Source organism: Mesoplodon bidens (assembly GCF_964165515.1).
Source record: "Mesoplodon bidens genome assembly, chromosome: Y".
NCBI classification, from domain to species: Eukaryota; Metazoa; Chordata; class Mammalia; order Artiodactyla; family Ziphiidae; genus Mesoplodon; species Mesoplodon bidens.
Genome location: NC_138180.1, coordinates 10784269 through 10812228, shown reverse-complemented (window position 1 = coordinate 10812228; position 27960 = coordinate 10784269). Strand labels below are relative to the sequence as shown.

At 62.8% G+C, this 27960-nt stretch overlaps 1 protein-coding gene across 1 annotated transcript; it reads right to left on the bottom strand.

Annotated features, from left to right (window-relative positions):
- Positions 1 to 8: 8 nt before the first annotated feature.
- Positions 9 to 22635, bottom strand: LOC308609655 (bromodomain-containing protein 3-like; the record flags this gene model as incomplete). The annotated part of the gene is made up of 8 exons (XM_081223386.1): positions 22540 to 22635; positions 7565 to 7890; positions 6577 to 6714; positions 5851 to 5998; positions 4896 to 5110; positions 2727 to 3098; positions 296 to 434; positions 9 to 130 (listed from the first exon to the last, which is right to left on the bottom strand). Exons 2-8 carry the CDS (start codon positions 7775 to 7777, stop codon positions 9 to 11), a joined length of 1347 nt encoding a protein of 448 aa, XP_081079512.1. The 5' UTR covers positions 7778 to 7890; positions 22540 to 22635.
- Positions 22636 to 27960: the final 5325 nt, after the last annotated feature.

The window sequence follows — 27960 nt, the reverse complement described above, 5'->3', positions numbered from 1 at the left end:
AATGCCTGCTAGCCCCCAGCTGCTTGCCGCTGCCCACCTGAGCCTGCAGCTCCCAGGAGGCAGAAACTGGCCTCTTGGCCATCGCGTCCCTGGGGAGCAGGCTCGGGGCCTGGCCGCCACTTGGCCGCCGCTCAGGGGAAACGTGCCCGTGGATTAGGTCCCCAGACACCCCACCCCTCGACCCCACACCTCCCCTGGGAGACATGCCCTCCCCGACACCCATGTCCTTCCTGGGCACCTGCCCTGAGCTGCTGATCCCTCCTGTGTCCAGGGGATCCCTCCCCACACAGAGCACCTGGGGTTACCTGCAGCTTCCTGGCCATGGCCACCACCTCGTGGTCTGGGGGGTTGTACTTGTAACAGTTGGAGAACATCAACCGGATGTCGGCTGCAAAGCCCTGTGCGTCTGGGTACTCACGGCTGTCCATCTTCTTCTGTAACACACAAGCCACGGGGCGTGAGGGCACCGCTGTGCCTCGGGACCCTCCGCATGTCCACCGCCAGCCCGAAACCTCGTCTGGGAGCCCAGGGAGAAGGTGGAAGGGTGGCCCCGAGGGCTTGGAGGGGAGGGTCCAGGACCCCACAGAGAGGCTGACACTCTGGGAGAAAGAAAAAGGTGCTCCCAAAAGTCCCAGCTCCCGCAACCAAAGTCCCCAGCTCTACGTTTCGGCTAACTTTTCACACGCCGATATCCCCATTGGCAGGAGCTCCGGTGGGGAGTAAGCAACTTGTGGTGAAAAGTCACTCTCTACCAGTTTAGGGGGCTACTCAGTCCTCAGAATGAGACATTTAATTTTCTCCCCTGAGAATTCAGGTGCTGTTAGCTAGCCTGCTTCACAGAGCACCAGGTCGTCCCACTGCCCCGCCGGGAGCACGGGATGACTGGCTCTGCATGTGGGGACAGAAGTGCAGCCAGCCAGGGACCACAATGTGGCAGCTAAGATCGGGGCAGACGGGGCAACGGCTCTCGAGGGAGAGAGCTCCCCACGCCTAGACGGGTTCACACAGATATGAGCTCATCGGTCAAGGACCTCGTGTCGGGGGTATGAGGCGCCCGCTCATGCTGGGGGCCATGCTCTGCTGCAGCAGGACACTGTGAGCTGGAGCCTAACCACCTACCTCGCCGGCACCTAGACTAACAAAGTCCTGGCCTCGATGGAGGGGTTGGTGGTGGTCAGACTCTACAGCCTAGGACAAAACCGTCCTCCTCTGCCCCGCCTGGAGAGCTTCCAACAGCACTGGGGCTGCCTAGCTCCAGCCCTCTGCACAGCCTCCCCAGTCTGGGGTAGCTCAGCCAGGAAGGAGAAATGGGCACCCGAGACCCTCTCAACTTCTGTAAGATTCTCAGACTCTGGCCCTAATCTGACAGCCGGCCACTTTCCTGGTGCATGTGGGAGCCCAAGTACCACTGCCCCACAGTCAAAACCTGCTGGAAAGAGCCAGCCTGAGCCAGGAGCTAATCCAGAGAGATGGAACCAAACCATTAGCTAGAAACATCTCTGGAAAGGGTGGCAACGATACCAGAGGTTAGGTCTTCTCTCCACCCACCTCTGCTTTGCTTGGATTTTTGACCCTCTGTTCCTATCTTACTCACACAAATTAAAAGAAAAAATCAGTCAAAGAAAAGTAGCTGACACCCCTGGGCTCCCAGTAGGAGCAGGGCCACTGCAGCACTGAGCGAGTCCAAGAAAGCCGGAGCCCTGCCCTCGCAGTCAGGAGGAGGATCAGAGAAGGTGACGAAGCTGCTCAGTCACCCAGCCCAGCCAGGCCCTCCTGACTCAGCCAGTTCCCCGAGAACCACTGCCCTAGGTGGCCAGGTCTGTCCTGTCCCTTGGCGGGGAGAAAGACTTCCATTAAGGAGAGTCCGCCCCAGACAGGTACTCGAGGCAGAATGACTGAACCCAGCGGCTCAGGGCCCAGACCCCATGGGTGCAAAGAAACCACCTGCCCCTTTTGTGGGGTTACCGTTCCAGGTAACGGTCCAATGGCCAGGGACGTTCCTCAGACCGTCAGAGACTGATCCAGACCGAGGAAGGGCAGCCGTGCTGGGGCCCAAGCCCGACGGGGGCTCAGGAAGCCCTCCTGCATGCACTCAGGGAAGACCCCGGGTCCCCTGCCCTCGAGGCTGCCGCTGCCAGCCGGGGAATTTTCTCCATCTCTGCCTGGCCCAGACCTGCTCTTCTCTGCTTGTACACAACTGAGCTGACCTGGAGGAAACCCCACAAAAGCCAAGGGGGAAGCCCCCAGTGCAGGAAGACCCTGCTGCGGGAATCGGGAGGCCGGGGCTCCTGGTCTCAGCTCCGCCACCACCCCCTCCAGCGCCCACTTCTGTCCAGGGAGGGGCTGGGCCGTGGGAAAGGGCCACCTTGCCTAACATTATGACAAAGACCTGCAAACGCACTGGGATGAAAGTGAACGAGATGACGAGACCGGCTCAAGAGGAACAGATGACCAGGAAGCTGCCGGTCCCGTGAGCGTAGGGCAGAGCACACTTTCCTCCCCGACCCTGCCAGACCCACGCCAGGGCCCCAGGCCGGCCCTGAGGCCCCGTGTGCTGCTGGAGGGCAGGCCAAGGGAGCCGGGCGATGCCCCAAGCCTACCGAGCTGCCCCCAGGCTGGCATAAGACACCAGCACCGCGACAGCCGCTCGGGACGCCAGGCCACCCTGCAGATGCCAGGGGCCGCCCAGACGGGGAGCGGGCCCGGCCGGCTCGCCGCCCGCGTACCTTGACGGTGCTCAGGTCCATCGGGTGCTTGACGATGTCATGGTAGTCGTGCAGCTCCAGGGCCGCGGCATCCACTGGCTTGTAGAAGGGCCAGGCATAGGCCGCATGCTTCTTGGACAGCATCTCCCTGAGGATACTGTCGCAGTGCTGCAAGTGCTCCGAGAGCCGGCCCTTCTTGCCCGCGTGCTGGGGCACCTCGCCGTCCTCTAGGTCCTTCTTGGGCGGCTTGATGGGGCGGCCCCCGCTCTCCCGCCGCGCCACCACCTTGGCCTGCTTGGGGTCCGACAGCGGTGGGGGCGACTCGCTGCGGCTGGCGGTGATGGCGGACGTCGTGGGCGTGGTCGTGTCTGCTTTCCGCTTCACGCCCTTCTTCTGCGACAGCAAAACAACAGTGAGCCCCGGGATCCGGGATCAGAACCGCTGCGGTGGCGCCCCTGGAGCGCGGACCAGCTGCCGGGCACCGAGCGAAGCGAGGACATGCATGGCCGTGGCCATCCTCCCGGGGCCCCGCGCCACGCAGGACGCCGAGGCTCAGAGGGGCCACGTTGCCGACCCGAGGTCACACAGCTGGCAGTGGTGAAGCTGGACTCCGAACCTACCCCCGGGCCGTCCCTGGGCCCCGCCCACCCGCCAAGACCCCAGGCCCCGCGCCGTCACGGCGGGCGCTCACCACCCCAGCAGTGTGAGATGCAGCACACGGCCCGCCTGCGCCCAGGGTTGGGCCGCGGCTCAGGGACTCGCACAACCGAGGTGGCACCGTGACTGGGAGCATCGCCAAGTGGGGCTGGGGCTTGGGGACAGCAGGGACGAGAGGACCCCCGCTGGTCAAAGGCCAGAGGGGCGTCCCAGACGCGGGCCTCAAAGCTGGCGCTCCCAGGACAGTGGCAGCCACGGGACGAGGGGTGCAGGAGGAGCATGCGGGGGGCGGGGCAGGGGCAGCGGCCCAGCCGGGAAACACAAGCAGCAGCACAAGTTTGGGGACCGAGGACTCCGGGGGGCTAAGTGCCTGGGCAGAGCTGGACTTGACCCTGAGGGCAGCAGACGTCACAGAGCTACTTCCCACCGGGGAGGAAACACTGAAATGACCAACGAGCACTTGGTGGGTGTGTCCAGTGCATGAAAGCGTGTTTCGTGCCTGGGTGGCCAGGGTCGCTGTGACCCCGAGGCCAGCCCGGGGGGCTCCCCTCCCCTCAGCTCGGGCGGACGGAGAAGCCCCTGGGAGCCAGGCGCACCTGGGCCGCCGGCCTCACGGGGGTCTGCCGTCTGAGCGCCACCAAAGTCGCCGCCCCAGCCAAGCCGCTGCCCCCAGGCTGGCGGGCACGAGCCAGCCACCCACACACACTTCACGGGCGCCCACGGAGGCCAAGCAGGTGCCATGGGGCCCGGGGGCTCATTGGGCCATGGCAGATGGGACATGCTCCAAGACAGCCGGGAGCTGAGTGAGGCGGCCGGGCCAGGCGCCGCCCGAGTACAGGCAGTGAAGGCCACGGGGGAGAGGAAAGCGATGGAGATGGCATTTTACCTTGGGGGAGCCATTTAACCCCTCTGAGCGCCTGCTTCCTCATCTGTAAGATGGGGGAAATACTGCCTGCCCCAGAGGGTCGCTCGCTGTGAGGGTCAAATCGGAGAAGACGATACACATCAGTGGCCGGCGCGGGGGCCTGCTCAGAGCAGGAGACTCAGCCGTCCTCGCTGGCCCCGGATCTCGCGGGGAGCGCCCGCTCGGAGCCCAGGCCCGGCCGTGGAAAGCCCCCAGGGAGCCGGGGGAGGGACGTGCGCGCACACTCATGGCGGCCGCGAGGAGCGGGCGGAGGCCGCCACCGCCCTCCCCACGCCCAGGCAATCCGAGCGCAAGCGCGGGCGGCGAGGGCCGGGACGCCCCTCCTTTCTGCACCCCCCGCCTCGGCCCACGCCCTGCAAAGGCCGGCGAAGCTGGGGCTCAAGCGCAGCCGCCCTCACCAGCTGTGTGACCTGCCGCTCCGAGCCTCGGGCTCCTTGTCGGTGTCAGGAACCGTGGCCCACCTCGTGGGCGTGGCGGGGGAGGGGACCCGTCCAAAGGCACATACGCCCAACGCCCGACGAGCGGTCGGTGCCAGGGGAAAGCGGCGGAGCGCCCTCCTGCCCGCCCCGCACCCGCCTGCGTCCAGGACGCCCCCGGGGGAAGCTCACCTTGACGACGGGCGGCGTGGGAGGGACCACGGGGATGATGGGCGTCGCGGGCGGGGGCGGGGCGGCAGCCGGGGGGACAGGGGCTGACGTGACGTTTGCAGTGATGGTTGGCACAGGGGTGGCAGCAATGACGGGCGTCTGGGAGACCGTGGGGGGGACGCTCTGGAAGGGGGTGGCCGGGGAGACAGAGGACACGGCCGCCACTTGCTGCGTACCTTGAGGACAAAGGAAAGGAGGCTGAACTGACCCGGCTCCACCAGCGATGCTTCTGGACGTTGCCGGGACCATCCCCTCCAGCCAGGGCCCGCCGGGTGCCAGCGGAGCCCCTCCTGCCGAGACCCTGGCTCTCATCGTGGCTGCCTCCGTGGTCCAAATGAGTGAGCCAGGACAAAGCGCACAGCCCGGAAGGAAGAGCCAGGGGGTTGACTCGGGTTCCACAGGTAACCAGCCTCAGCCCCGTCTGTGAGTGTGAAACACCCTGGCCTCTCTGGAGGGCTGGGCCGCCCAGGAAGCTCACCATCGGGGTGCACCTTTGCTCCAGGTTCCCGGACCAGGTAAGGTCACCCCCCGTGCTGACCCTAACCCCCACCGCTCCCTGACAGGCCACAGAGAACACAAAGCATGCTGAAGAGGCAAATTCCTCAGAGGGGACAAAGGGACAGTGTGGCTTCCAGAAGAGGTGTCCTCAGAGCTGGGGGGTGAGGGGGGTGGGAGATGGGCAGCGCAGGAACACAGCAGGAGCACGATCCCTGCCCGGAGCAAAGGTCACCAGGCCTGCAGGCCACACACAGCAGAGGCCCGGTGCCCGGAGCTCTGGTCATCACTGACCCAACCTTGCAGAGTGGGTCAGGAAAACGGAGCCCAGAGGGGCGGAGGGACCCTCAGAAGATACGCTGTCATCGGCACCCTGCCCATCTGCCAGAGGTGGAGAGGACTGCACGATCCACCCCTTTACCTGCACTCTGGGTTCCCGAAGCTGGTTTCCGGCCTTTGCCCTTTGGAGCAGGGGGTAATAACTCAACTTCCTCCTGGGGCATCTGGGCCACTTTCTGCAGAAAAATCTTCTCTAAGGCTTGGGCCATGAGCACTATGTCATCTGTGGGCTGAAGACACAGGAGAGGCAAGGTTACCTGCTGGAAATGAGCCGAGTGTCTGCAGCAGACAAACACATGGTGGTTGCTCAAGAAAAATATTTATTTAGAAAGCTGTGAAGGGATGTGGCAGGGCAGGAGGGAGGCAAAAAGAATATATTTTAACGTGGAAACTCTTGGAAGAATTCAAAAAACACAAAGGATAAAAACCACCCTTCATCCCGTCCCACGGAGGAAAAAAGGTCCAAGCGTGTGGACTTTTTAAAGCGTCTGGTATGTATCAACACCCTCCAAAAAAAGGCTGTTTTAATGTTCCCTCCTTGGAGCAGGGGACGGGGCCGGGGGGGAGGGCAGTCCACACACAAGGCGACCGCTCAAACGCGTGGCCTGTGGGGCCCGCACAAGGGGATCGCGGCCAGACAAGGGCTGAGTGCGAGGCTGGGATGCACCCTGGGCCTGTCTGAGAGCTGTGCAAAGTGCCCAGCCCGGCGGGCACCGGCCAACCCCAGGCTGGCCCTCCACCCCAGGCCTCCCCGGGCCGGGGGCAGCTCACAGGGGCGTGCAGGGCCCACGCCACACCGTCTTCTTACCTTGTTATAAATATAACAATTTGTAAACATGGTGTTGAAGTCCTGCATATATTCACTCGCGCTCCAGTAATAATTATTCTCCAGTCTCTTCTTAATAGTTCCCATATCCATTGGGTTTTTAATTATCTTATGATAATCCTAAGAAAGAGATTTTCAGGGGTGTTACTGTTGGATTCAAATTCATGACAACTTTTGCGATTCCCAAGTACAGAGATCGTGCAGGAGACAGTCTCCTCAGGGATCTGGGTACTGGGGCTGGACCCAAGTTTCTGTTCACCTGAGGGCAGGTGGGCGTGAGGTCTGGGGCGAGCGCTCGGCCAGCATAATCCCTGCCAAGCCCCTGGCCTAAGCAGGGTCCTGTGTGGACGCACAGACCCACAGAGCTGGGGCAGAGCCCAGAGCTGTTCTAGGCTCCGGAGGTGGGGCTGAGACCCCTCCCCAGATTCCAAACTTCACTTGGGGGCCCACAGGGCCCGGGGGCCAAGCTGGCCCAGGACCCAGGCCGCCAAGCGCTGGCCCAGGGCTTCCCCTCACAGGACTCAGGGGCTCTCTACTTGGGTCCAAAAGAGAAAGCCGTCAGATGGTCAGGTCGGCACCGGGCATGCAGCTGAGGCGCTAACCCTGGGAAAGTGGGCCACACCCCTCTCGAGCACAGGGTTTCAGGTGTGGACGCGTCATTCTGCAGGACAGTGCCGGGCACAGGATGAAGACACAGGTGAGCCTCTAGGCCTCAGCCCCATCGCCGGCTCCCCCTTCATCCCCCCACAGGCCACGGGTTCTCCCCGCTTCCTGCACCTGGGCAGCCGCCCTCCATTGCCCCACTCGCCTAAGTATCCTCTCTGCTACTTGGTCATTGTGGGTCCTGAGCTGTGCCTGGCTTATCAGGACCAGCCGCCTCCAGGCACCATCTCTGCCAAGACCAGGGGGGCCGTCCTCCCAGGAGTCGGGCCCGCGGAGGGGCAGGGGCGGCGGGTAGGGGGCCACTCACGGGCAGGTTCAGCTTGATGGCGTCCACGGGCTGGTAGAAGGGCCAAGCGAACTGGTGTTTCCAGAGCGTCTTCACCACCACGTTCTGCATGTACTGCAGCTGGTTGGTCTTGCGGCCAGGCTTGGAGGGGTTGGAGACCTCCGGCGGGGGCGGGTTCACGGGGCCCGCGACCGCCGGGATCCCCGCAGGGGCGACCGTCGTCGTGGTGGACATCCTCCGGCTGCTCGCTCACTGGCCGTCACGGCAGCAGCTCGGCGAGGCCCTGGCTTCCTCTGTGCTCCCCGCCGAGGTGCGACATCCCATGTCTGGGCCCAGCCAGGCAGCACCTGCGGGGGAGGAGGGACAGCAGGGAACGGCCGGTCACCCCAGGCCCCTCCATCTCGCCTGGGTCCCCGAGCACAGCCGCGCGGGCGTGTGAGGCCACGTTGGCGCGCTGCCCCCGGTCAGGCCAACCCTCACCTGTCAGAGAACCACTCACCCACTGCTGCCCTCAGGCTGGGGCAGGGAGAGACACAGGTGACGGGACAGAATGCCAGCAGGTGCCACCTGGGCAGGCGGGGCGGCGGCCGTGCAGGTGGGGGCCCCTGTTGGCTCACTGCCCACCAGCCGCCTGCTGCTCTTGACCGTCGCAACTTTTTAGGGAATGATCCACACGTAGAGGGCTACGACGTGGACGGGCACACGGGGACCGGCACACGTGGACCACACAGGGCAAGGGCCCTCTGAGTGAGGCCACCGATGAAGGTTCTAATGTAACCATGAGCACGGGCTCTGGTTTGTGATGGTGGCTGGGCCCTCGGCCAATCGGGGTGAGGGGGGTGGGAGAAGGCGATGGGAGCCGGCAGCCTCAGCGAGTGAGGGGCTGCAAGGCCACACCCCGACTCTCGGAATGTTCTGAGCGTGGAGCTGGGAAGGAAGCGGCCGCCACTGCCCCACGTGTGTCACCAGGAGACCGACTAGCACCAAGAAAAATGTTGTGCCGTAAAGGATGAAGGGGCCGCCCCCAATATCAAAACCCCACGTCTTGGGAGGAAGTCAGTGGCCCCAATGTCACTTGAGGCCACAGAACGCCCTGGGGGCTGCATACGAAATCTGGACCCGGGCGGCATCTGTGCACGTTGCGACCCCGTAGGTATTTATGTGCATCTGTCACGGGACTGAGCCGGGTTGGGCTGGGTGGCAGGGCCCGCCTGGGGGCCAGCCTTTGGGAGGACACAGCAGCGCGTGTCGGCCGCTGGAAGCACGCCCTCTACGACTTGCGAAAGCAGATCGTTAAAACTTGGGAGAGTGTTCGAGCTGGCTGACGGACGTCCTGCCGGCAGCCTGCTGTGCCACGTGGGCGTGCTTACACCACGGTCATCAGCACGAGGTACAGACCAGGGCCCCCCATGCCGGCTTGTTAAACCCCAGCCAGCGCCTCCTCAGCGCCCCCCGACCAAGAGGGAAGAGGACTCGAACCAGACGTCGCGCACATCTCGCCACCGAGCAAACCTGCCCCGCTTGCCCGCCCTTCCTCGGAGGAATGCTCTGGAGCACCCCTAGGGGCCACCCGCCCGCTGTCCTGGGGGCCTGCAGCCCCTCTCCTCCACGCTCTCCCCGGGCGAGCGGCGCCTCTCATGCGCCCCCGTCTTGCCAACCCGGGGCAGCGCCCTGGCCCCCAGGGCAGCTCCGTACAGAGAGCGGCCGTGCCCGCCGGGCCCCCAGACGGAAAAGCGCCGGAGCGCTCACCCTCGAGCCCCACCCCCAGCAGGTCTGACCTCTTCTGGCCCAGCACCACCGCCTCCTGCTGGGGTCTCTGCGAACCTCCCACGGGCCTGCCCTCCCCTCGACGGCCTTGCCCCACACGGGGCTCCTGTCCAGACCCGCACTGCCTGTCCGGCTCTGGCCAGTGGCTCGTCTCGCTGTCCTGGCCGCTGTGGCTGCGCAGGCCCGCGCCCTCCCTCCCTCTCCTCCTCTGGCGCCTCTGCCCCAACGCCACCGGCCGCCAGGGCCTCCCGGACCCTCCTGGAGCCCGGGCAGCTCAGGGGTGCACAGCAGATGCCGGGGCCAGGCTCCTGTTCGCAAACCCAGCTCTGCCCTTCGCCAGCCGTGGGATCTGGTCCCCCTGTGTCCACACGGGGCTCTGTGAGACTAAAGGGATCCAACGCAGAGCGCTCGGGTCAGTGCTGGACACGTACCAATCGCCGCACGGTCCTGCCGGGATGGCTGCAGCGGCTCCCTACGTGGGGGGACCCGGGATCCGTGAGGGGAGGATGCACCCTGTTCCCATCACACACCCCCACCCTAGATGCCGGCCCGGTGCACTGCGGGCCGCCAGATGTGGGGCGGGTGGGCAGATGCCCAGTACCCAGTACCCAGCGCTACTGCTGCACGGTCCAGGGAGCAGGGAACGGGTGGCACACAGCACACCGGCCTCCTCCGAGCACAAGGACAGATGGACACAGCTCTCTGCGGGGACGTGCCGGGGCCGCCGTCAGGACCCTCAGCCTGGCCTCTGCACTGCCTCCCTCTTCTGGCCAATGACCGACTACCCCACCCCCGCGGCTGAGCAGGAAGCCCGCAGCAAACACAGGACACGTCCCCGTCGTGGGGTGAGCACCCGGCGGCTGCGAGGCGGAGTCGGGCGGTCCCAGACTGCGTGGCTAAGCTCTGAGCCCAGGGCCTGGCCCGGCACATGCTCACCGAATGCCAGCGTTCACCCCAGGCCACAGGGAGTCCCGAGGTGTGGAAACACTTGGGACCCCAGCAGGGTCTGTGAGGTCTAGAGGCGACACATGCAAAAGGTGCTGGATGCCCCACGGCCTGGGGGACGGCACGTGGCAATGGGACCTCCCCCTCTCTGCAAACAGGAATGTTGCCCCCAGCACCTCCACTGGGACGAGGCGGGGGTCCCCCCATGCACTCAGAAGCCTGCAGGAACGTGCGGATGACCGCGGGGGTCGTGGTGTCCCCTGTCAGGTGGTGCCACATAGCACCCCCCACGGCAGAGGCAGGCGCCTGGCTTGTCCTCTGTCCCCGGCAGCCTGGGCACCAGCTCAACAGGGAGGAAGGAAAGGCAGCTAGAGCGTGAGAGGTTGGGGTGGCACCCCCCTCCCCAAGCCCCTTCCATCCCAGGAGCCAGGACCCATCTCCTGGGAAGGGCTGCGTGGCCGGGGAGGAGACGGGCAAGGGACAGCCGGGGCACTTGGGCATGACCCTCTCCGGTGGGACATACGGGTCGCACAGGTCACCCCACGCTGTCCCCTCTGGGGTGGCGGGTGGAGTAAAGGGGCCACGCAGCTCCCTGCTGGGGCACAGCCTTCACTCCTTCACACGGAGCGCAGACCTCAGGGCCGGCACATCCAGGGCAAGCGGAGCCGCAGCGAGAGCCTGGCCTTGCCTGTCCCGCAATCCCGCAGACCCAACAGCGACCCCGAGGAAACCAGACCCCGGCTGAGCAGGGATGGGAATGCAGAAGGCCACACGCCGCCTCAGGACGTTCCCACGAGGGGCAGGAAGATGATGGAGGCCCCCAGCCCTCAGGACCTCACACCCACAGCAGACGGGCCCCAAGGCTGCTTCCTCCCTTTCTGCTGGCGGTTCTGAACCGGTGGATTTTTTTTTTCTTTTTAAGAACGTGTTACTTTTGCAAAAAGAGAAAAGTGTAAAGGGATTTCTCTTTTGGAAAAATGTACAAACATAGCCAAGCATCTCAGAGCTCGTTTCCCTTCCTCTGGGCCTGGGGACACTGCCCCAGAGTCTGGGGACAGGCCAGGCAGCCCCGTGTGCTCCGTCCAGGGGAAATCCGGGGGCCGCGACGCCCCCGAAGTCTTGGCTCGCCCTCGGCAGGGCCACCAGTGGGAGGCGCGGTCAGCCGCCCCCGTGTCTCCTGGAAGGCCGAGAAATCCCCTCAGCGCCCACCTGTCGGGGCAGCAGAGGGACGAGGATGGACGCCAAGGGTGCCGCCCACGCTCCCCGCCGCCAGCAGCTGTGCTGTCCGTCAGCCTCCTGGTCTGGGCAGGGGTCAGGGCCACATTCTGAGACCGGAAGGCACAGGCGGCTTCCAGAGAGAAGCTGGAACTTAAACCGTCTACCAGCTGACCCTCTCACAGGGCTCAGCCCTGAACCGATACCACTAACGGACAAGAGGTGTGGAGGGACATGGGGGTCTGAAACACCAGGAAGGGGAGACTGCGGGGGGGGGTCCCCCACTACCCACGCCCAGGGTCCCCCAGCCACACAGGAACAGACTCTCACCGTGCTTCTTGGAGAAGCACCAAGAAATACACTGGGTGGTCGGCCACGGCCAAGAGCCCTTCAAACCTCTGCTGAGGGTGAGACACCATGTGATCCTATGAGGTCAGTGACCAGGCCCATCGCACAGATGACAAAGCTGAGGCTCCTCCATCCCTGGGCTCTTTCCTGAGCGTACCCACATGGAGATTCAGGGACATAAGCCCAGGACCCCGTGCCTCCCCGAACTGGCTCCTGGCATCACGGGTGACACAGGGTGAGAGGAGGAGCCGGGCAGCTAAGGAACCAGGTGACCCCACTGCAACCAACAGCAAGGCTACCTGGCGAGCCCTGGGGGCAGGCACAGGCCAGCAGTGCCCCTCCAAGTCCCTGGTCTGATCCTAACTTCCGGCCAGAGATGCAAAGAGGGCCCCAGACACGAGGACCATGCAGAAGGTCGGCGGGGAGTGCCCACTTGGGCCTGCCACACTGGGGTTCAAATCCCAGCTCCCCTCCTGGCTGAGCCCCGGCAGCATGGCCATCAGCTGTCTAGTGCCCCCAACGCAGCCCCACGGATGGAGGCATGGCTCCCCACCCACGAGGACGTGGGAGGCCAGGGACATCACGGAGAGTGGTTAGAGAGCTGGGTGACACTGGCCCCTCGGGCGGAAAAAAGGAGGTGCCCGTGGTTCCCAAGCCACGCGGGGAGGAGCCACAGCAAAGGGACAGAGCCCGAGGGTCCCTAGATACCCACCTCTGTGTGCCATGAAGACACAATGAGGTCACACTTGGGATGGGCCCAGCCTGTGCAATGGGATGGATCCGTTTAAAACACAGATGCAGCTTCCCACTTCTCCCAGCCGCCACGTCCCAGAGCACCAGGAGCAGCCCGTCACCCTCTTCCCGACTCCACATGGTCCTGGCAGGGAACCACAGGCCACCCAGCTGAGGCGCCCTGGCCGGAACCGGGGAGCCGGGCAGGAGACGACAAAGGTGCAGACAGAGGCGGCCTGTCCATCGGAGAACGAGGAAGCGTCCTGCTCCTCCCCACAGCTCCCCCCGGGCCTGTCCCCTCCCGGCGGGCGCTGGCCCCTCACGTGGTCTCCTCGGCCCAGCAGGCCTAGGCTCCATGTGGGAACACAGGCCATGCCAGGCCCCACCCAGGAGAGAGGCCTGGTCACCCTGCCCACCAGGCCTCACCAGCTGGGGACCCAAAGTTGCCATGGGGGCCGCCAGACCTCCTCCTCGAGGGAATCCCAGTGGGGTGCCCACAGGCCCCCAAATCAAGGGAAACAAGGCAAATTCAGAGCAGGGGGTGGGTACCAGAAGGGTCCGGCCTGTTCCCATGTTTCAAGCCATTGAGGCTGGGCGGAGACACCACGAGGGGCCACAGAAGGAGCAGACGGAAGGTCCGGCTGGGACCCCACCCCGGGTCCCCCAGTCAGCCCGTGGCACCCAGAGCTCACAGGTGGCGTGTCAGCTCAGGCTCTCACCACACTGTCGAGCTGCCCCCTGGGGGCAGGAGCAAAGCCCCCACAGACGCCCACCCTCCTGGGACAGCCCGTGAGCCCCGGGAACACCTGACATCCCCTCTCCAGCACTCGGACACGAGAAGGAATCGCCCGCTGGGAACAGGGGGAGCAAACACCGCCCCCCGGCCTCATGGGACAGGCCAGAGCCTGACAGCCACTCTCCCCGAGCCAGGCGTGTCCTGAGTGAACCTTTCCGGTCTCAGAACCCAGCGAGTGCACCATTCCGTGGGGCAGGGGGAGGGGGTCTCCCAGAGACACCCCCAGCCCCCTGGGTCTGAGATAACATACCAAATCAGACACGACATTCTGCAGGGAAACACACAAATGTTCAGTCTAAGAGTAAAAAAGGACCACAGACAGCCTTGTATCAGCTGTCAAGGGTCAGCTTTCATCGCAAAAGAATCAGGAGAAAAGCTCACCCCCCAGAGTAGTGTTCTGGGGTCACAGCTGGAACGGAGGAAGGCAGCCCATCATGGGGGTCGGATCCTCCGCCCAGCCCGGGACCCCTCCCGGCCCCCACGTGGCCTGGGGGGAGGATGGCCGGGGCAGACGAGGTGGTGGCGCCCGACCCCAGCGCCTGCCCTGGGCCAGTTTGTGAGAAACACCTGCCGGGCAGTGAGGCAAGAGGCATTTACTTCAACACTGTCTCTCTGACCATCTTTGGGATCCAACGTCAACGCTCTGGGGTTGACGGTGGTGCTGTGGCTTTTTATAACTCTTAAAAAGCCCTTGTCTTTTAGACGCGGGCACCAAACGTCTTACGAAGGAAATGTGCCTGGAGCTTGCTTCGTGATAACGGGGAGGTGGGAAGGGGGCTGAAATGAGCGGGGGTCTGGAGGGGACAGGACGGAGCAGGGGTGATCATGGCAGAAGATGAGCACCCTGGGGGCCTCTGCTGTCTCTCGACTGGCCACACTGGAAAGCCCCTGTCCCACCACAAGAAGAGGGTGATGCCCCCTTTCCCTGGGTGCTCAGGACCCTGCACTGCCCACCACCACAGCAACAGCGATATTTGGGGGACATGACCCTACTCCTTGTCCCCCCCACCCCGCCTGGCAGGGAAAAGGACTACAGGTGGGGGGGTGGGGGGAGATGGACTCAGGCAGGATAACCCGGGACCGGGTGGGGCAGTGCAGGTGACACAGCCCAGCGCCCTAAACCCAGATGTATAAAACCTGCAGGCTACCAAGTCCCACCTGCACCACCCCCCAGCCCCCAGCGGGACGGGGGTGTCTCATCTCCTGCGGGCAAAGACGTGCAGCCCGATCTCACCGGCGTCACAGCCCACCGGGCCCGCTCCACACTGGCCGGGCTGGAAACCAGCCTTCTAGGAGGTGGGGTTTGGAAAGGAGCCTTGAGGATCCGCTGGCCCGGCTGGTGGTGCGCACCGCGCGGGGACACCCAGGCCGAGGGCAGGGACGGGGCCCCACTCCTCAGACGGGAAAGCGAGGCTCGGAGAATCCCCCCCCACCCCCACCTCCCGGGGCTGCCCGACGGGGCGGGAGGCGGCACCACAAACGGGGTGAAGGTCAGAATGAAGACAACCTTCCCTCGAAGCAAGAGGATCTGAAACCGCCCAGAGAGGAAATGCTCAGACAAACCACAAAAGCCCTTGAACAGCAAGAGAAAACCCAGAGACGGGGGTTTTGGCGGGATCCTGAAGAAGCATCCAGAAAGCCAAATGGCCGGCCAGCGGCAGGCGGGGGACACGGGCCGGTCACCCCACCCTCCGGAGTCACACACTCGCCACTCCGTGAGGGACTCTGAGCTGGACACACCTGGCTGCAGAGCGGGGGATGGGGACCCGAGAGTCCCCGGCTCTGGGGCAGGCGGACCCGGAGGTCATGGCCATCTCCCCGCCCTTGGACTCATCCCCTGGGGCCCACCTCATTCCCCCCTGGGGAACTGGAATCCGAAAGAAAATGCAGAGAACCGGCCCCTGTAGGCTCGCTCAGCCCAGAGGGACACATCAGAGGAGCCTGGACACCAGGGCTATTCAGCGTCCTGGACAAACAAGGAGAGAGTGGGGACCTCTGTCCAGGTGCCACTGTGGGAAACACCCTGAAAATGCAGCAGCAGCAGCTCCAGCCCTCCTGCCACAGACAGGACCACAGCAGGCAGAGGAGGGCACGCCGGGGCAGCCTGGACCCCGATAGGTGTTGGGGGGATGCTAGATGGAGGGTGCCGGACGGAAGGGCAGAAGGAGCCTCACTCACCAGCATCAGGGGAAGGGCCTCCAGCCACGGGGGCGGGGATGAGGCTGGGGGTCAGAGGAGGAGGCAGGTGGAGGGGGTCCTCAGGAGGCTCCTAGGTTGGAGGGCGTTGGGCCTGAAGAGGGAAGTCCTGAGCCAGGTTCAGGAAGGAGGGGAGGCTTGTAGGGGGTGCTGACATTCAGAGGGGTGGTCAGAGGTAGGAAAAAAGCCAGGGACTGACTCCTCCATCCTGGGGCGGGGGGCGGGGAGGGGCAGGGCCTGCGCTCCCTCCGCCTCCATTCTTGCCCTGCTCAGACCCACTAGCCCTGCGGGAAACGAGAACAGCCTTCCTGAGTCGCGTGGCTCAGGGGTCAGGTGAGTCAGGTACCCCTGGGGGGCACCACGCTACACGGCCCCAACTCCCTGGGCCCCATCCTGGCGTCAGTGGGGGTCACGTGGGCTGCACTTTCCAGGTGGGGGGGCAGAGGCTCAGAGATCAAGGGGCACGAGGCCATCCAGTCAGAAGCAGAGCCAGGCTGTGAGCAAGGCCGTCCACCCAAACCCAAAGACTCCTCTACCTGACCTCCCTGGTGGCACGGTGGTTAAGAATCCGCCCGCCAGGCTTCCCTGGTGGTGCAGTGGTTAAGAGTCCGCCTGCCAATGCAGAGGACACGGGCTCGAGCCCTGGTCCGGGAAGATCCCACATGCCGCGGAGCAACTAAGCCCATGTGCCACAACTACTGAAGCCCGCGCTCTAGAGCCCATGAGCCACAACTACTGAAGCCCGTGTGCCTAGAGCCCAAGCTCCGCAACAAGAGAAGCCACCTCAATGAGAAGCCCACGCACCGCAACAAAGAGTAGCCCCTGCTCGCTGCAGCTAGAGAAAGCCCGCGCGCAGCAACGAAGACCCAACGCAGCCAAAATTAAAATAAATAAATAAATTTATTTTTTTTAAAAAAAAGAATCCACCTGCCAATGCAGGGGACACGGGTTCGAGCCCCGGTCCAGGAAGGTCTCACGTGCCGCAGAGCAACTAAGCCCGTGCACCTCAGCTACTGAGCCTGTGCTCTAGAGCCCGCGTGCCACAACTACTGAGCCCACGTGCCACAACTACAGAGCCCGCGTGCCAAAACTACTGAAGCCCGTGCACCTAGAGACCGTGCTCCGCAACAAGAGAAGCCACCACGATGAGAAGCCCGTGTGCGGCAACGAAGACCCAACGCAGCCAAAAATAAATAAAACAAATAAATTTATTTAAAAAAAAACCACTCCCCCACCGCCTCTCGGAGCTCCTGCGACAATCCCGCAGAGACAGGGGGCGGCAAGCTGCAGGAAGGGGCCAGGCCCGCCGCCCCAGCTCCTGTGCCCCCGGGCAGCCGGGCCTCAGGAAACAGGATCCGTGCAGGCAGGGTCGGCTTCAGTGACAGACGGAGCCCACTGCCTCCTCCCGTGGGGCCCCAGGGGACGTTAGGTGGGCGAACGGGGGCCCTCCGCACACTGGGCCCTGCTGGCCACCACCCCCTGCCCGGGCAGGAAGCAGTGCCACCACAGCTGCCCCCGAAGGGGCTCTGCCCGGAGCACCTTGGCCCCGACCAGGGCCCCAAGCCCACCGCCGGTCTGGATCACTTCTGCTCCCCACCGGCAAGGGACCCCATCGGTCCCACGGAACGTCTGCAGCACCCCAAGGCCTGAGGGGTCTCCTAAGTCACCCGGCCTGGCCCACTGAGGGGCCGGCGGCCGTGGTCCCCATTCCTGACGCCACCGTGTCCTCTCAGCTCTGCACCCCCGGCACCCAAGCACCTAAGCCTCCTTCTCCATCCGGTTTTCCCTGACGCCCCATGTTTCTCCCCAGCCTGCCAGCCCCCCTCGGGGAAGTCAGCCTCTTAAGGTTTCCTTTCTGGCCAGAACATCGGCCTCACCGTGGACCCGAGATACCAGCTCTGGTGGGCATCGCCAGCCCTGCTGAGTGGGGCTCACTGTTCACGGCGGGGGTCAGGCCAGCCGCCCCCCCCCCCCCGTCACCTCTGTGAGGCTCTGTCACCTCCCACCTTTCAACCAAGCTACCCAAAAGAAAAACCAACTGAAAAACCACAAGAAGCTGCTGTACCAGCGATGTGTGATGTGTGTGTGTGTGTGTGTGTGTCGGGGGCGGGGGGCATGTAAAGCTCCATGGGGCTCCTGGGAGGGGGGTGAGGGACCCACCACTCGAAGGGGAAGGTCCTCAGGGGACACAGTGAGTGAGGACAGCGTGACCGGCGCCACACTTTGTCTTGGAGAGGGAAAGGGGGGACCATCCTCTCTGGGTCAGTCGGTCCCACAAAGGATGCTAGGGGTCAGGGGGTCACATGAACTTACAGGGGGACCCGGCCCTGCGAGCACCCAGGCTCGGCATGCTGTCATCACCCACGGGGGGTGTTCTGTGCCTGTCCCAACAGAACACCCCCCATTCAACGCCCGACGCCTGTGCATTAGCAACCCTGAAAACCCCCAGCCAGGCACTGGATCCCAGACCAGACCACGGAAATGGCTGTCCCCCCAGGTCCCTCTCAACCTGAGACCCCAAGGAGAAGCCCTCGGAAGGAAGCTCTGACCCCATCACCCCACCTAACAGATGGGACATGAGGCAGAGAGGGCCTGGGAGGCCACGGAGCCCAGAGGCACAGCGGCAGGCAAGCAGGCTGGGAGCCCCCGACCACTGCCGGATCCTGATGTCGAGGGGCAGCCAGCCCTCCCCACCCCTCCCCCTAGCTGCCCCTCGGGGTCAGCGGCAGGAGGGGTAGCCCACCGGCGCCAGCCCAGAGCGGGGCCGAGGATGGGATGGTCCAGCCTCCGTAAACCAGGGTCTGAGTTAGGCTCTCGCCTCCCCCACCCTGCCCAACACAAACACATTCCCACGCCTTTCCAGAACAGCAGGTGCTCCCATGGGAGGGCTGTCCGGAGCCTGGAAGCCCTGGAGAGGGACCGGCATGCATTCCGGAGCACAGGGAGGCGGCCGTGCCCCAGCAACCAGCACCAGGCTTAGCTCAGGCTCCCAAGGGCTGGGCACCCTGGCCCGCCGTCCTGGGACGTTTCCCACAGCCGAGTGCTCGCATGCCTACCAAGGGCATTCTGCGGCCTCTCCCAGCCTGTGGGGCGTGGGGAGGGAGTGTCTGTCATCCCAGGGGACAGTCACACGGTCACTGGTGTCTCCCCACCCCAGACGTAGGACAGCCTGGCGGCAGCTAAAACAACAGAGCACAGGGTGGGTGTGCGCCTTATCTGGGGTGCACAGCCAGCAGGGCCCCAGCTCTTAACAAGCAGCCTCCAGCACCGGGCTGGCACCTCCACGGCTCTGCCCGACGGCGCAAGCGGGCTTGGAGTTGGGCAGCGCCCCGTTCCTGCCTTTCCTTTCCCTTTGCCCCTGAGTTTCATCCCTGAGACACCGTCAGGCCAGGCTGCCCCCAAGCTCCGCCTCCTCCTGATAATGCGTCACGAGGGTCCAGCCACGCGACGCGCATTCGGCCTCACAGGAGACGAGGACATTCCTGCCCCCATGTACCGGGGACCTCGGCGGGGACCCTGGAGCCCCAGCTCCTCACGACGGTTTGGCACCTGTGACACAGGTACCCCCAGCCCCCCGAACACTCTCCTGACCACACTCCTGAACACCACTGTGGAAACGCTGCCACACGGGTCACCAAGCCCAGCTTCCAGCACTGGCAGAAAAACCCCACTGGGGCACCTGAAGCCCCCCCAACCCCGCTCCCAAGTGGCAGTTCCCAAGCAGCGGCGAAAGGACTCTCCCAGGCACCTCGTTCCCTTCTGGCGCAGGAGGCAGGTGGAGGGGGTCCTCCCAGTACTGCAGCGGGGAGGGAGGGGGGCTTCCCCCCAAATGCACCTGCCGGTTCTAACTTGAGGTTATAAAGGCCCTAAAAAAGGAGTTAGGTTGAGAACTGATTCTCCTGTGGGATAGTTAAAACCTGGCAAAAGAAATAAACACTCACCCACAGCACTGACACAGCAGAGTCTCCGGGCTCTGGACAGACACCCCCACACAGGTAACCGTCATCTCCACTCCAGATCCAGAAACTGACGCTTTGCCTTTAAGAGGCCCGTGCTTCTCAGAGGCAGGACCACAGGAGCAGGGGTGCGGGTGCCAAAGGGATTCACAGTGGGCGGGGCGGGGCGGCTGAGGAGGTGCAACAAGCCACTCATCACCTGGGCACCTACCAGCAGCCCCGAGCCAAGCACACCGGGCCGCTGCGCGCTGCTCTGACACCTGCTGCAACCAGGGGGCAGAGCCTCGGGTGGGACGGCGGGCGGGCTCCCAAGCAGGAGCTGCCCTGACAAGTTCCCAGCAGGCAGGTATACAGCAAGCAGGATGCTGCTTTCTGCCACAATTCACTAAAGTCTCCTTCGGAAGCAAGGAATGCTGACTAGATACTGACCTGCTAATGTAGGGTCTGTGGGCCCTGCCTGGGGGTTCCGTCACTTTACAGCTGGGCCATCACGTGGGGAGACGGGAAAGGCAGACCAGGCTACTCACCCACCCACACGACCGCCCCGAAAATCCAGCGACCTGCACAGAGGCTTGAAGCAAGCGGCCAGGTGCAGCCGCTCGCTGGGGGGCGGTGGGCCCCCCCACTCCCGACCCGGCCCAGCTCCCCCTGGACCCACTGGATGAGACCCGCTCTCCCGAGGAGAACAGGGCCCACCAGCGGTGGACGGAGAGCCAGGCAGACGCTGGGGCCGGCCCGCGGAGGTGGCCTGCTGGTCCCGAACCAAGCACTCCACTCGGGGCCGCGGCCAGCACTCCCCAGAGAAAGCTCTGCCGCCGAGAACCAGGAAATGGCCGTGCGCCTCGCCGCTTGCCCGGCGCAGGGCTCGGGCAGCTGGCAACTCGCCAGCCTGGAGGCAGAGGGTGCAGGAGCAGCCGCCGGCTGCGGCGGGCGGTAGGCGGTTCACTTTTTACCCCGCCACCACCCCCCACTTTCACTTTCTGCCCGTGACCACTCTGCTGGGCCAGGCAGGCAGGAGCAGAATAATTACAAATCCTCTCCCTTTATTCAGAGCTCACTTCCCAAGCACGCGCGGGCTGGGGTGGAGAGAAAGCAATTACTCCACTTTCTAAAAACAAAACAAAAATTGACCTGGTGCTGCCCGTCCCTCCTCCCCGGACGTCCCCGTGGCAGGGCTGGGACTGGATCGAAGCTTCTGAGAAGCTGCTTGGGGCGGGATTCCAGAGTCCTGGGGCCCCCGAGGTTACCAGAAAGGTCAAAGCGAAATGGCCCACACCGCCCGCCCCAGATGCCGTATGCCCTATCTCTCCCGATCTGTAACCACCAGCACACATCAAGGCCTCAAGACAGAAAAGGGCAAACACAGAGCTTTATTTGCAAATGAGAGGCCGCACTCAGGGCTGCCAGAGGACGGAGGGAGGTGGGGAGGAGGGAAGGGGGGGAGGTGGGGAGGAGGGAAGGGGGGGAGGGGGGGAGGGGGGAGGGAGGGGGGGAGGGAGGGAGGGAGGGAAGGAGGTCCCTAACTCCTGAAGACAGCCTTGCACGGGTTCAGGCCTTTTCTTGATACCCTTGAAAGCCAACTACTCCCCCAGGAGACATGCCGCCCAGGCAACTTTGCGTAGATTTCAGGATCTCCCCAGGGCCACTCCATGGACCCAGGAAAAGAACCCCTATTTAAAGAAAGAGTCAGGAGGAAAGCCTACAAAAGCAGGATTAAAAAAGAAAAACAAACAAACAAAAACTTTCTTCTTCGTCTTCACTTGTGGGGGGGGCACGAGGAGGAGGGGCCAGAGCGACTCCTTCATTTACTTGCCTTCCGCCCTCCAGCCAGTTTGCCCACTGATACCCAATACCACCTCCCCATTAACTCTGCAGCCACAACCCAGGGAACACACGGGGGCAGCCCCAGTCATGCACTTCTGGGTAGAAAGCTTTCAGCCAAAATGAAGGATTGCAGAATGGTCAGGGACTGGGCCCAATTGCGGGAACCCTCAGGATGGACCACCGGACCGCCCCACGTGGGTCTCCAGGAGGACCTGTTCCGTGCCCCCACTTTCATCTTTCCAAAACTTCCCCCTAGCCCCGAGGGAAAGGAGGCGGCCCAAGACCTCCACCCCGGCCTGCCCCCGGATGAGCAACCGGTGGAGGAAGAGGACTCCCCCGAGCCCCAGCTTTATTCACGGGGAGTCCACGAGGGCCGGGGGGCCGAGTGAGGTTTGGGGTGGGCACTTCTCCCCGATGGGCTTGTGCCGTGCTGTCAGGCCGCGGCCCACCCTGAATGGGAAGGAGGGCACGCACCCCCGCTCCTCCCGCAACTCAGCCTTGCCCGGATTAAGCGCTTTTCGGGCTGATTTCAAAACGGGAACTGGGTCTCCTCTTGGCCGCGCTGCAACGACCCAGCAACTCCAAAGGGCTCAAAGTCAGCTCGGGCCCCTAACTCTGGAGAAAGCGGCCTCCACGCCACGCCGCCCGCTCCCTGGCCCGGCCTCGCCCCCGCCCCAGCCGTGGCGACGGCCCCCGCGTGAGCCCCGCGGCCAGGAGCCAGGACGGGCGGGACGGGCGCGGGGAACGGGGCGCGGGGAAAGTGGCGCCGAAGCGCACCTTCCCCTCCACATCCGCCCCGATCCCCCCTTCGAAAGATGGCGGGCGGAAGAAAGGGGGAAAAAAATCCTTTCCGTAAGGGAGGGCGCGCGGGAGATCGCTGGCGCGGGGCGCGCAGGCCGTGCCAACTCTGGGCTGCGCGCCCCGGCCGCGGCGACGCCCCCGAGCCCGGGACGCGGGCGGCCGGGAGGGCGCGGGCAGAGGGGAGGGGGCCCGCGCCGCCGCCGCCGCCGTCGCGACCCCGGGCCGCCGCCGCGCTTTGTTGCATCGTGGCCGCGCACAAAGGCGGAGGCGGCGACGGCGTCCCGGGCGCCCGGCTCCCCGGACGCGCCGGAGGCCTGTGCGGGGTGTACGGGGCCGCGCTCCCCGCCCCGCCCGGCCCGCCGCCACCCGCGCCGCCCGCCGGTCCGCGCGCGCAAGGAAGCAAGAGAAAGGCGTACTTGGCCTCGGCGGCTCCGGCGGCCGTCCCCTCCCGGCCCGCGCGGCCGGCTCCTCTTTGGCTCGCCGGCCCCGGCAGCATAATAGACGCGCCGGAGCCGAGCAGGGCTCATGCGCTGCGCCGCGGCGCCTGGCGGGAGTCGTAGTCCGCGGCCGGGCCCGCGCCGGGGCCGCCCAGGAGAGGCCGTGGCGGGCGGACTACATGTCCCGGCCCTGCCGGCGCCGCGCCCCGCCCCTCCCCGCGCGCCCCCGCCCGCTGCCCGCCCCGCCCCGCCGACCCGGCCGCGAGCGGGCCCGGGCCGGGGGGCGCGCGGGGGCGGGGCGCGGGGGCGGGGCGCGGGGGCGGGGCGCGGGGGCGGGGCGCGGGGGCGGGGCGCGGGGGCGGGGCGCGGCGCCGGCGGCGACTCGGGGACCCGGCGCGGCCCTCCCGCGCGCCCTGCCGCGCAAGGGACGTGCGCCTCTGGGAGTATTTCCTGATGCTCGGGGAGGCGCGCAAAAGGCGGGAGTGCGGCCAGCACTCGCTCGCCGCTGCCGCCCGCACCGGAGGACCCCGGAGTCCGGGGGGCCGCCCTCGAACCTCAGGCGCGCACGGTCTGGGCGGCGCGTACCTGCCGGGCGCCCATGTTTGTAAACAAACCGCGTGCCTAATTAGCCTGGCGGGGGCGCGCGCAGGAGGGCAGGGGCGGGGCGTCGGCGCGCGCGCAGGGGCGGCCCCGCCCGGGGAGGAGTCTCGCTCGGTCGCGCCCCTATCTACCTACCTCCCCCAACCCCCCACCTCCCGTTCCCACCCACATCAGGCCAGGGCCTGGGCCCCCCGAGTTCGCTGTCGTGGGAGAGGGCGCCAAGTGCCAGGAGCTGGCGAGGAGCAGGGGATGTTCCCGGCTCTCCCCGGAGACCTGGCCCCCCAGCCTCTTTTCCCATCTGCCCAGTGAGGGGCAGGAATGAGATCAAAGGTCCCTAGCCTGAGGTTCCAGCAGTGGGCCACAAAGGTAAAACCTGGGGACTCTGGCCCTTTTTCTGTATTTTTGAAAGGTTCAGCTCGTGGACACGTTTCAGATCTTATTTTCAGTGGCAGTTCCTCCTGTGTATACTTTAAGTTTTTATCCAGCTGTAACTTAAGGTGGACACACGTTGGGTATATTAAACCCCCATAAAAAGTCAAAAACAAAACAAGTTTTCCTTGGTACCCACTGAACCTGCCAACTACAAGGTCGAGTTGCCTCGTGTGGGCTGAACCCCTCCCAAGCCCCTGGGGTCACTGGGTTTATTTTAGGTTGAGCAAGAGAACTACTACCGCAAACACATACGTCTTTATAACATTAAAGTGAATGACGACTCGGCTGAGCCCATGCAGCCCCACACCCACCCAGGACAGGCCTTCTGTGCCCGGCTTACAGGTGAGGCAACTCTGGGAGGTGAAATGGCCCTGGGTCACAGAGAGCTGAGATGCCAAAGCCTTGGGTCCTGGGAAACACAGCTTGCAGGAGAGGCCAAAACCTCCCCCCACCCTCCCCACTGTCCCTTTCCTGGGAGCCCAGGACTTCCTACACCCCCGGATGCCAGACTCTGGCTGGGGAAGACCTTTGCCTTTTTAGTTTACAAAGTGGGAGAAAGTCGAAAGAGGGAAGCGTGGATGGTGAGGACCTGCAGGTTGACCCCTTTGGAACCATCATCCTGGTTGCATCCCTCCCGAAGCCCGAGTTTGGTACTCCAGTTTGCAGACTTCTCTTTTAGTCACCTCCAAGGCTACATCCCCTTCCTTCCACCTGGGTCTCATTCTCTTGGACATTCTGGGGTCTCTGGCCATCAGCAGGGTGCACCGCACTGCTAGAAACGATCCCACCTCTCTCCTCATGAGGCCGAAACAGAGAGACTCTCCACCTGGTCTTAATGTTGCAGGGCTTGGATGGAGCGCACACAGAGGCCACCCGAACCAGCCAGGCTGGCAAGGCTGCCAGCCGAATGCCCAGGACCCTGATGAGCCCCCTCTGCCCTGCCACTGGCCTGAGGAGTCCCTCCCAGGAGTAGAGAAGGACCCTGGGCCACCCTGGGAGGCTGGCTCTGATGGAAGGACCTAGGTCCCTGCCTCTCTCTTCCCCAGGCCCACTCACCCATAGCCCAGGGAGCTTGGTGGAGTGATCTTCCCTGAGGCTAAAGAAATCTCTGGAGGCAGAATCTGTAGGAGAAATGTGACCAATACGCACATTTGAGCATCTCAGCCCCTGGGCTAACGACCCCTCAAGCCTAGTGCAGGAGCCCCTCCCGGGGGCTTCTTGGGAAGCCCCAGGCTTCCCCAGGCTGCCTTGGGAAGGGATTTGGGTGGCCCTGACTGTCCCCACCACCACCACCAGACACCGTCTTCTCCCTTCCCAGGCTCTTGTAGCTTCAACGCCAGAGGCTGGGCCTCCGTGGACTGCTGTGTGCCTGGGGTACAGCCACTTAATCTCCCCAACCGGGGTTTCCTCATCTGTCAAAGGAGGACTAAAAATAGGACGTCATCCTGCAGCTGTGGGAGAGGAAAGACGGTGCAGGCTGGGCCTCTAGCCCCTCTTGGTCGTGGCTCACCTCTCTGCCTTGGTCTCTTATTACTGGGCTGTTTATTGGCTGTCTCCACCCTCCACTGGGGCAGCTCCCTGAGAGCAGGGCTCTAGACCCCCAGGGCCTACAATAGGTCTGGCACGGCGTGGGTGCCCCATACATATTTGCTTAGTGAATAAACTTTCTCTTCTGTACATCTGTCCCACTCTCCAGCCTCCATCTGCAAAACTTGGTGTAGCCAGACCCCTACCAGCTAAGGCAGCTGCCACGATCTCCCCCACTGGAGCCCTGCAGACCTTAAAGCCATGGCCTTAAAGCTTGCAGTTGGCCTTAAACCCTTGCTCAGGCCAGCCCAGGGCTGGGGCCTTGGCTCCCTCCTGCTGCCTCCTGCAGTCTTCACCCACGATGCCCCAGGAGGCACAGAGCAGTTATGGTATTGCTTTATAGTTAATACCTGAGTCTCTTAAAAGTTTAGTTCTCGGGCTTCCTGGTGGTGCAGTAGTTAGGAGTCCACCTGCCAATGTAGGGGACACAGGTTTGAGCCCTGGTCTGGGAAGACCCCACATGCCGCAGAGCAGCTAAGCCGGTGCGCCACAACTACCAAGCCTGCGCTCTAGAGCCTGCGAGCCACAACTACTGAAGCCCGCACGCCTAGAGCCCGTGCTCCGCAAGAGAAGCCACTGCAGTGAGAAGCCCGCGCACTGCAACGAAGAGTAGCCCCCACTCACCACAACTAGAGAAAGCCCGCACACAGAAACGAAGACCCAACACAGCCAAAAATAGTAAATAAATGAAATAATTAAAAAAAAAAAGTTTAGTGTGCATGAGTCCTTCCCCCAGAGGCTGATCAGCACTCGCCAACAGCTAAAAAGGAATTTCTGTCTCCACCAAGCAAAGGCTGCACCATGGCTGATGGGGAGCAAAGGTTTCTACTTATACCAGTACAATCACGTATTGACCATTTACTGTGAGCCACGCACTGTGTCAAGAGTTTTATATACATAATTTCCCTGAATCACCAATTTTGTGAAGCAGGAATAATTCTGCCCACTTTTTATAGATGAGAATGAAGGTGCTGTGAGGTTAAATTACTAGCCTGAGCTTTGGTTTGAACCCAGGGGGGTGGGGTTCACATTTCACCTGCAAAATACATTCCAGGAGCTGCGTTGTGGTGGGAGAGATGAGGTGAGTGTTTGAGGCCGCAAACACCCAAGTATGTTAGTTGGTTCTCTTATAAAAGCATGGGGAGCCCCTGGGATGGGATGGAACTTGGAGTGAGCCATCTCACTTCCCTGTTTTTCCTGCTCCTAACGTGGAAGATCATTATTAGAAAAGTAATAATAAAGTCCTTAGAAACACAGTGTGGAAATGTCTTGGACATGACTTGGGGCTCAGGTGAACAGAGAGAGAGAGTGGGCTATGCTGCAGCTGCATAAATATGGCCGCAGAAAGACGGTCAGCAGGAGGCAGGGCGAGAAGACAGGTGGTGGCCCCCAGGGTTTCAGTCTACCCGTCTCTGAAATAGGATAGTAAACACCTGCCTTGTAGGATTGTTGTGAGGGTAAATGCGGTAGACGTTTTCATTCATAAGACGGCACGTGCATTTGTTCGTTCACTCCAAAGGTGCTGATGGAGGGAATGGTGCCCCACACTCCCGCTTCCCAGCTCTGCAGGTACAAGAGGGAGCAAGACAAAGTGCCAGCTGCTGCAGAGCTGACATGCTCCCGGGGATGCACAGACTATCAGAAATAAGTAAAATATGCAGTGTGCCTGACTGTGCTCAGTGCTGTGGAGAAAAATCAAGTCCGGAAGGGAGCTGGGGAGCTGGGCTAGTTGGCTCATGGCAGCTAAATATGGAAACTAGGATTCTGGGTGATTTTAGTTTATTTTTCTTCTTGATCACTGTTTTCCCAAGGCAAACGGATTGCTATGTAATGAAAAATGAGTTTTGTTTGAAGAGGCGATCATTGTGATATGATGGAGAGAGGGTTGGCCTCTCAAGCGCTTCAGTCCCTGGGTCTCCTGGAATCCTTGCTCAAAGTTTAGGTGCCCCTGGAATCCCTGTGGCTCTGATGGCTTAAGAGATGATGTAACCAGCCCTTCTTGGCTTTGCATCCACAGGAAAGCTTTCTGCATTGATGTCCTGCGACACCATGGCCCTGTGTCCCCTCCCTATGTCCTCTGCCTCTGAGAAGGAACCCCAAGGCTATTAAATAAGTGTGTTTAAAATGATTGAAGAAGTGATTAGGACTGAGCACTTCCTCCACAGGGGGCATGGGTTCGATCCCTGGTTGGGGGACTAAGATCCCACAAGCCATGGCACAGCGCCCCCTCCAAAAAAAGTTGAAAAGCAACTAATGTAATACACTATATTAAAAGAAAGAAAGGAAAAAAACACACACGATCATGTTATGGGCTGAATTGTGTGCCCCCAAAATTTATATATTTAAGTCATAATCCCCAGTACCTCAGAATGTGCCTGTATTTGAAGATAGGGTCTTTAAAGAGGTAATTAAGTTAAAATGAGGTCATTAGGGTATGCCCTAATCCAATATGACAGATGCCCTTATAAGAATAAAAAATGTGGACACTGACAAGTATAGAAAAAATAATCTTTTCAACAAATAGTGCTGGGATAACTAGATATCCATATACAAAAGAATAAAATTGGACCCCTACCTCACACCATATACAACAATTAACTCAAAATGGATCAAAGACCTAAAGATAAAAGCTAAAACTATAAACCCGGGACTTCCCTGGTGGCACAGTGTTTAAGACTCTGCGCCGCATAGGCAGGGGGCCCGGGTTTGAACCCTGGTCAGGGTACTAGATCCCACATGCATGCTGCAACTAAGAGTTCGCATGCCACAACTAAAGAGCCT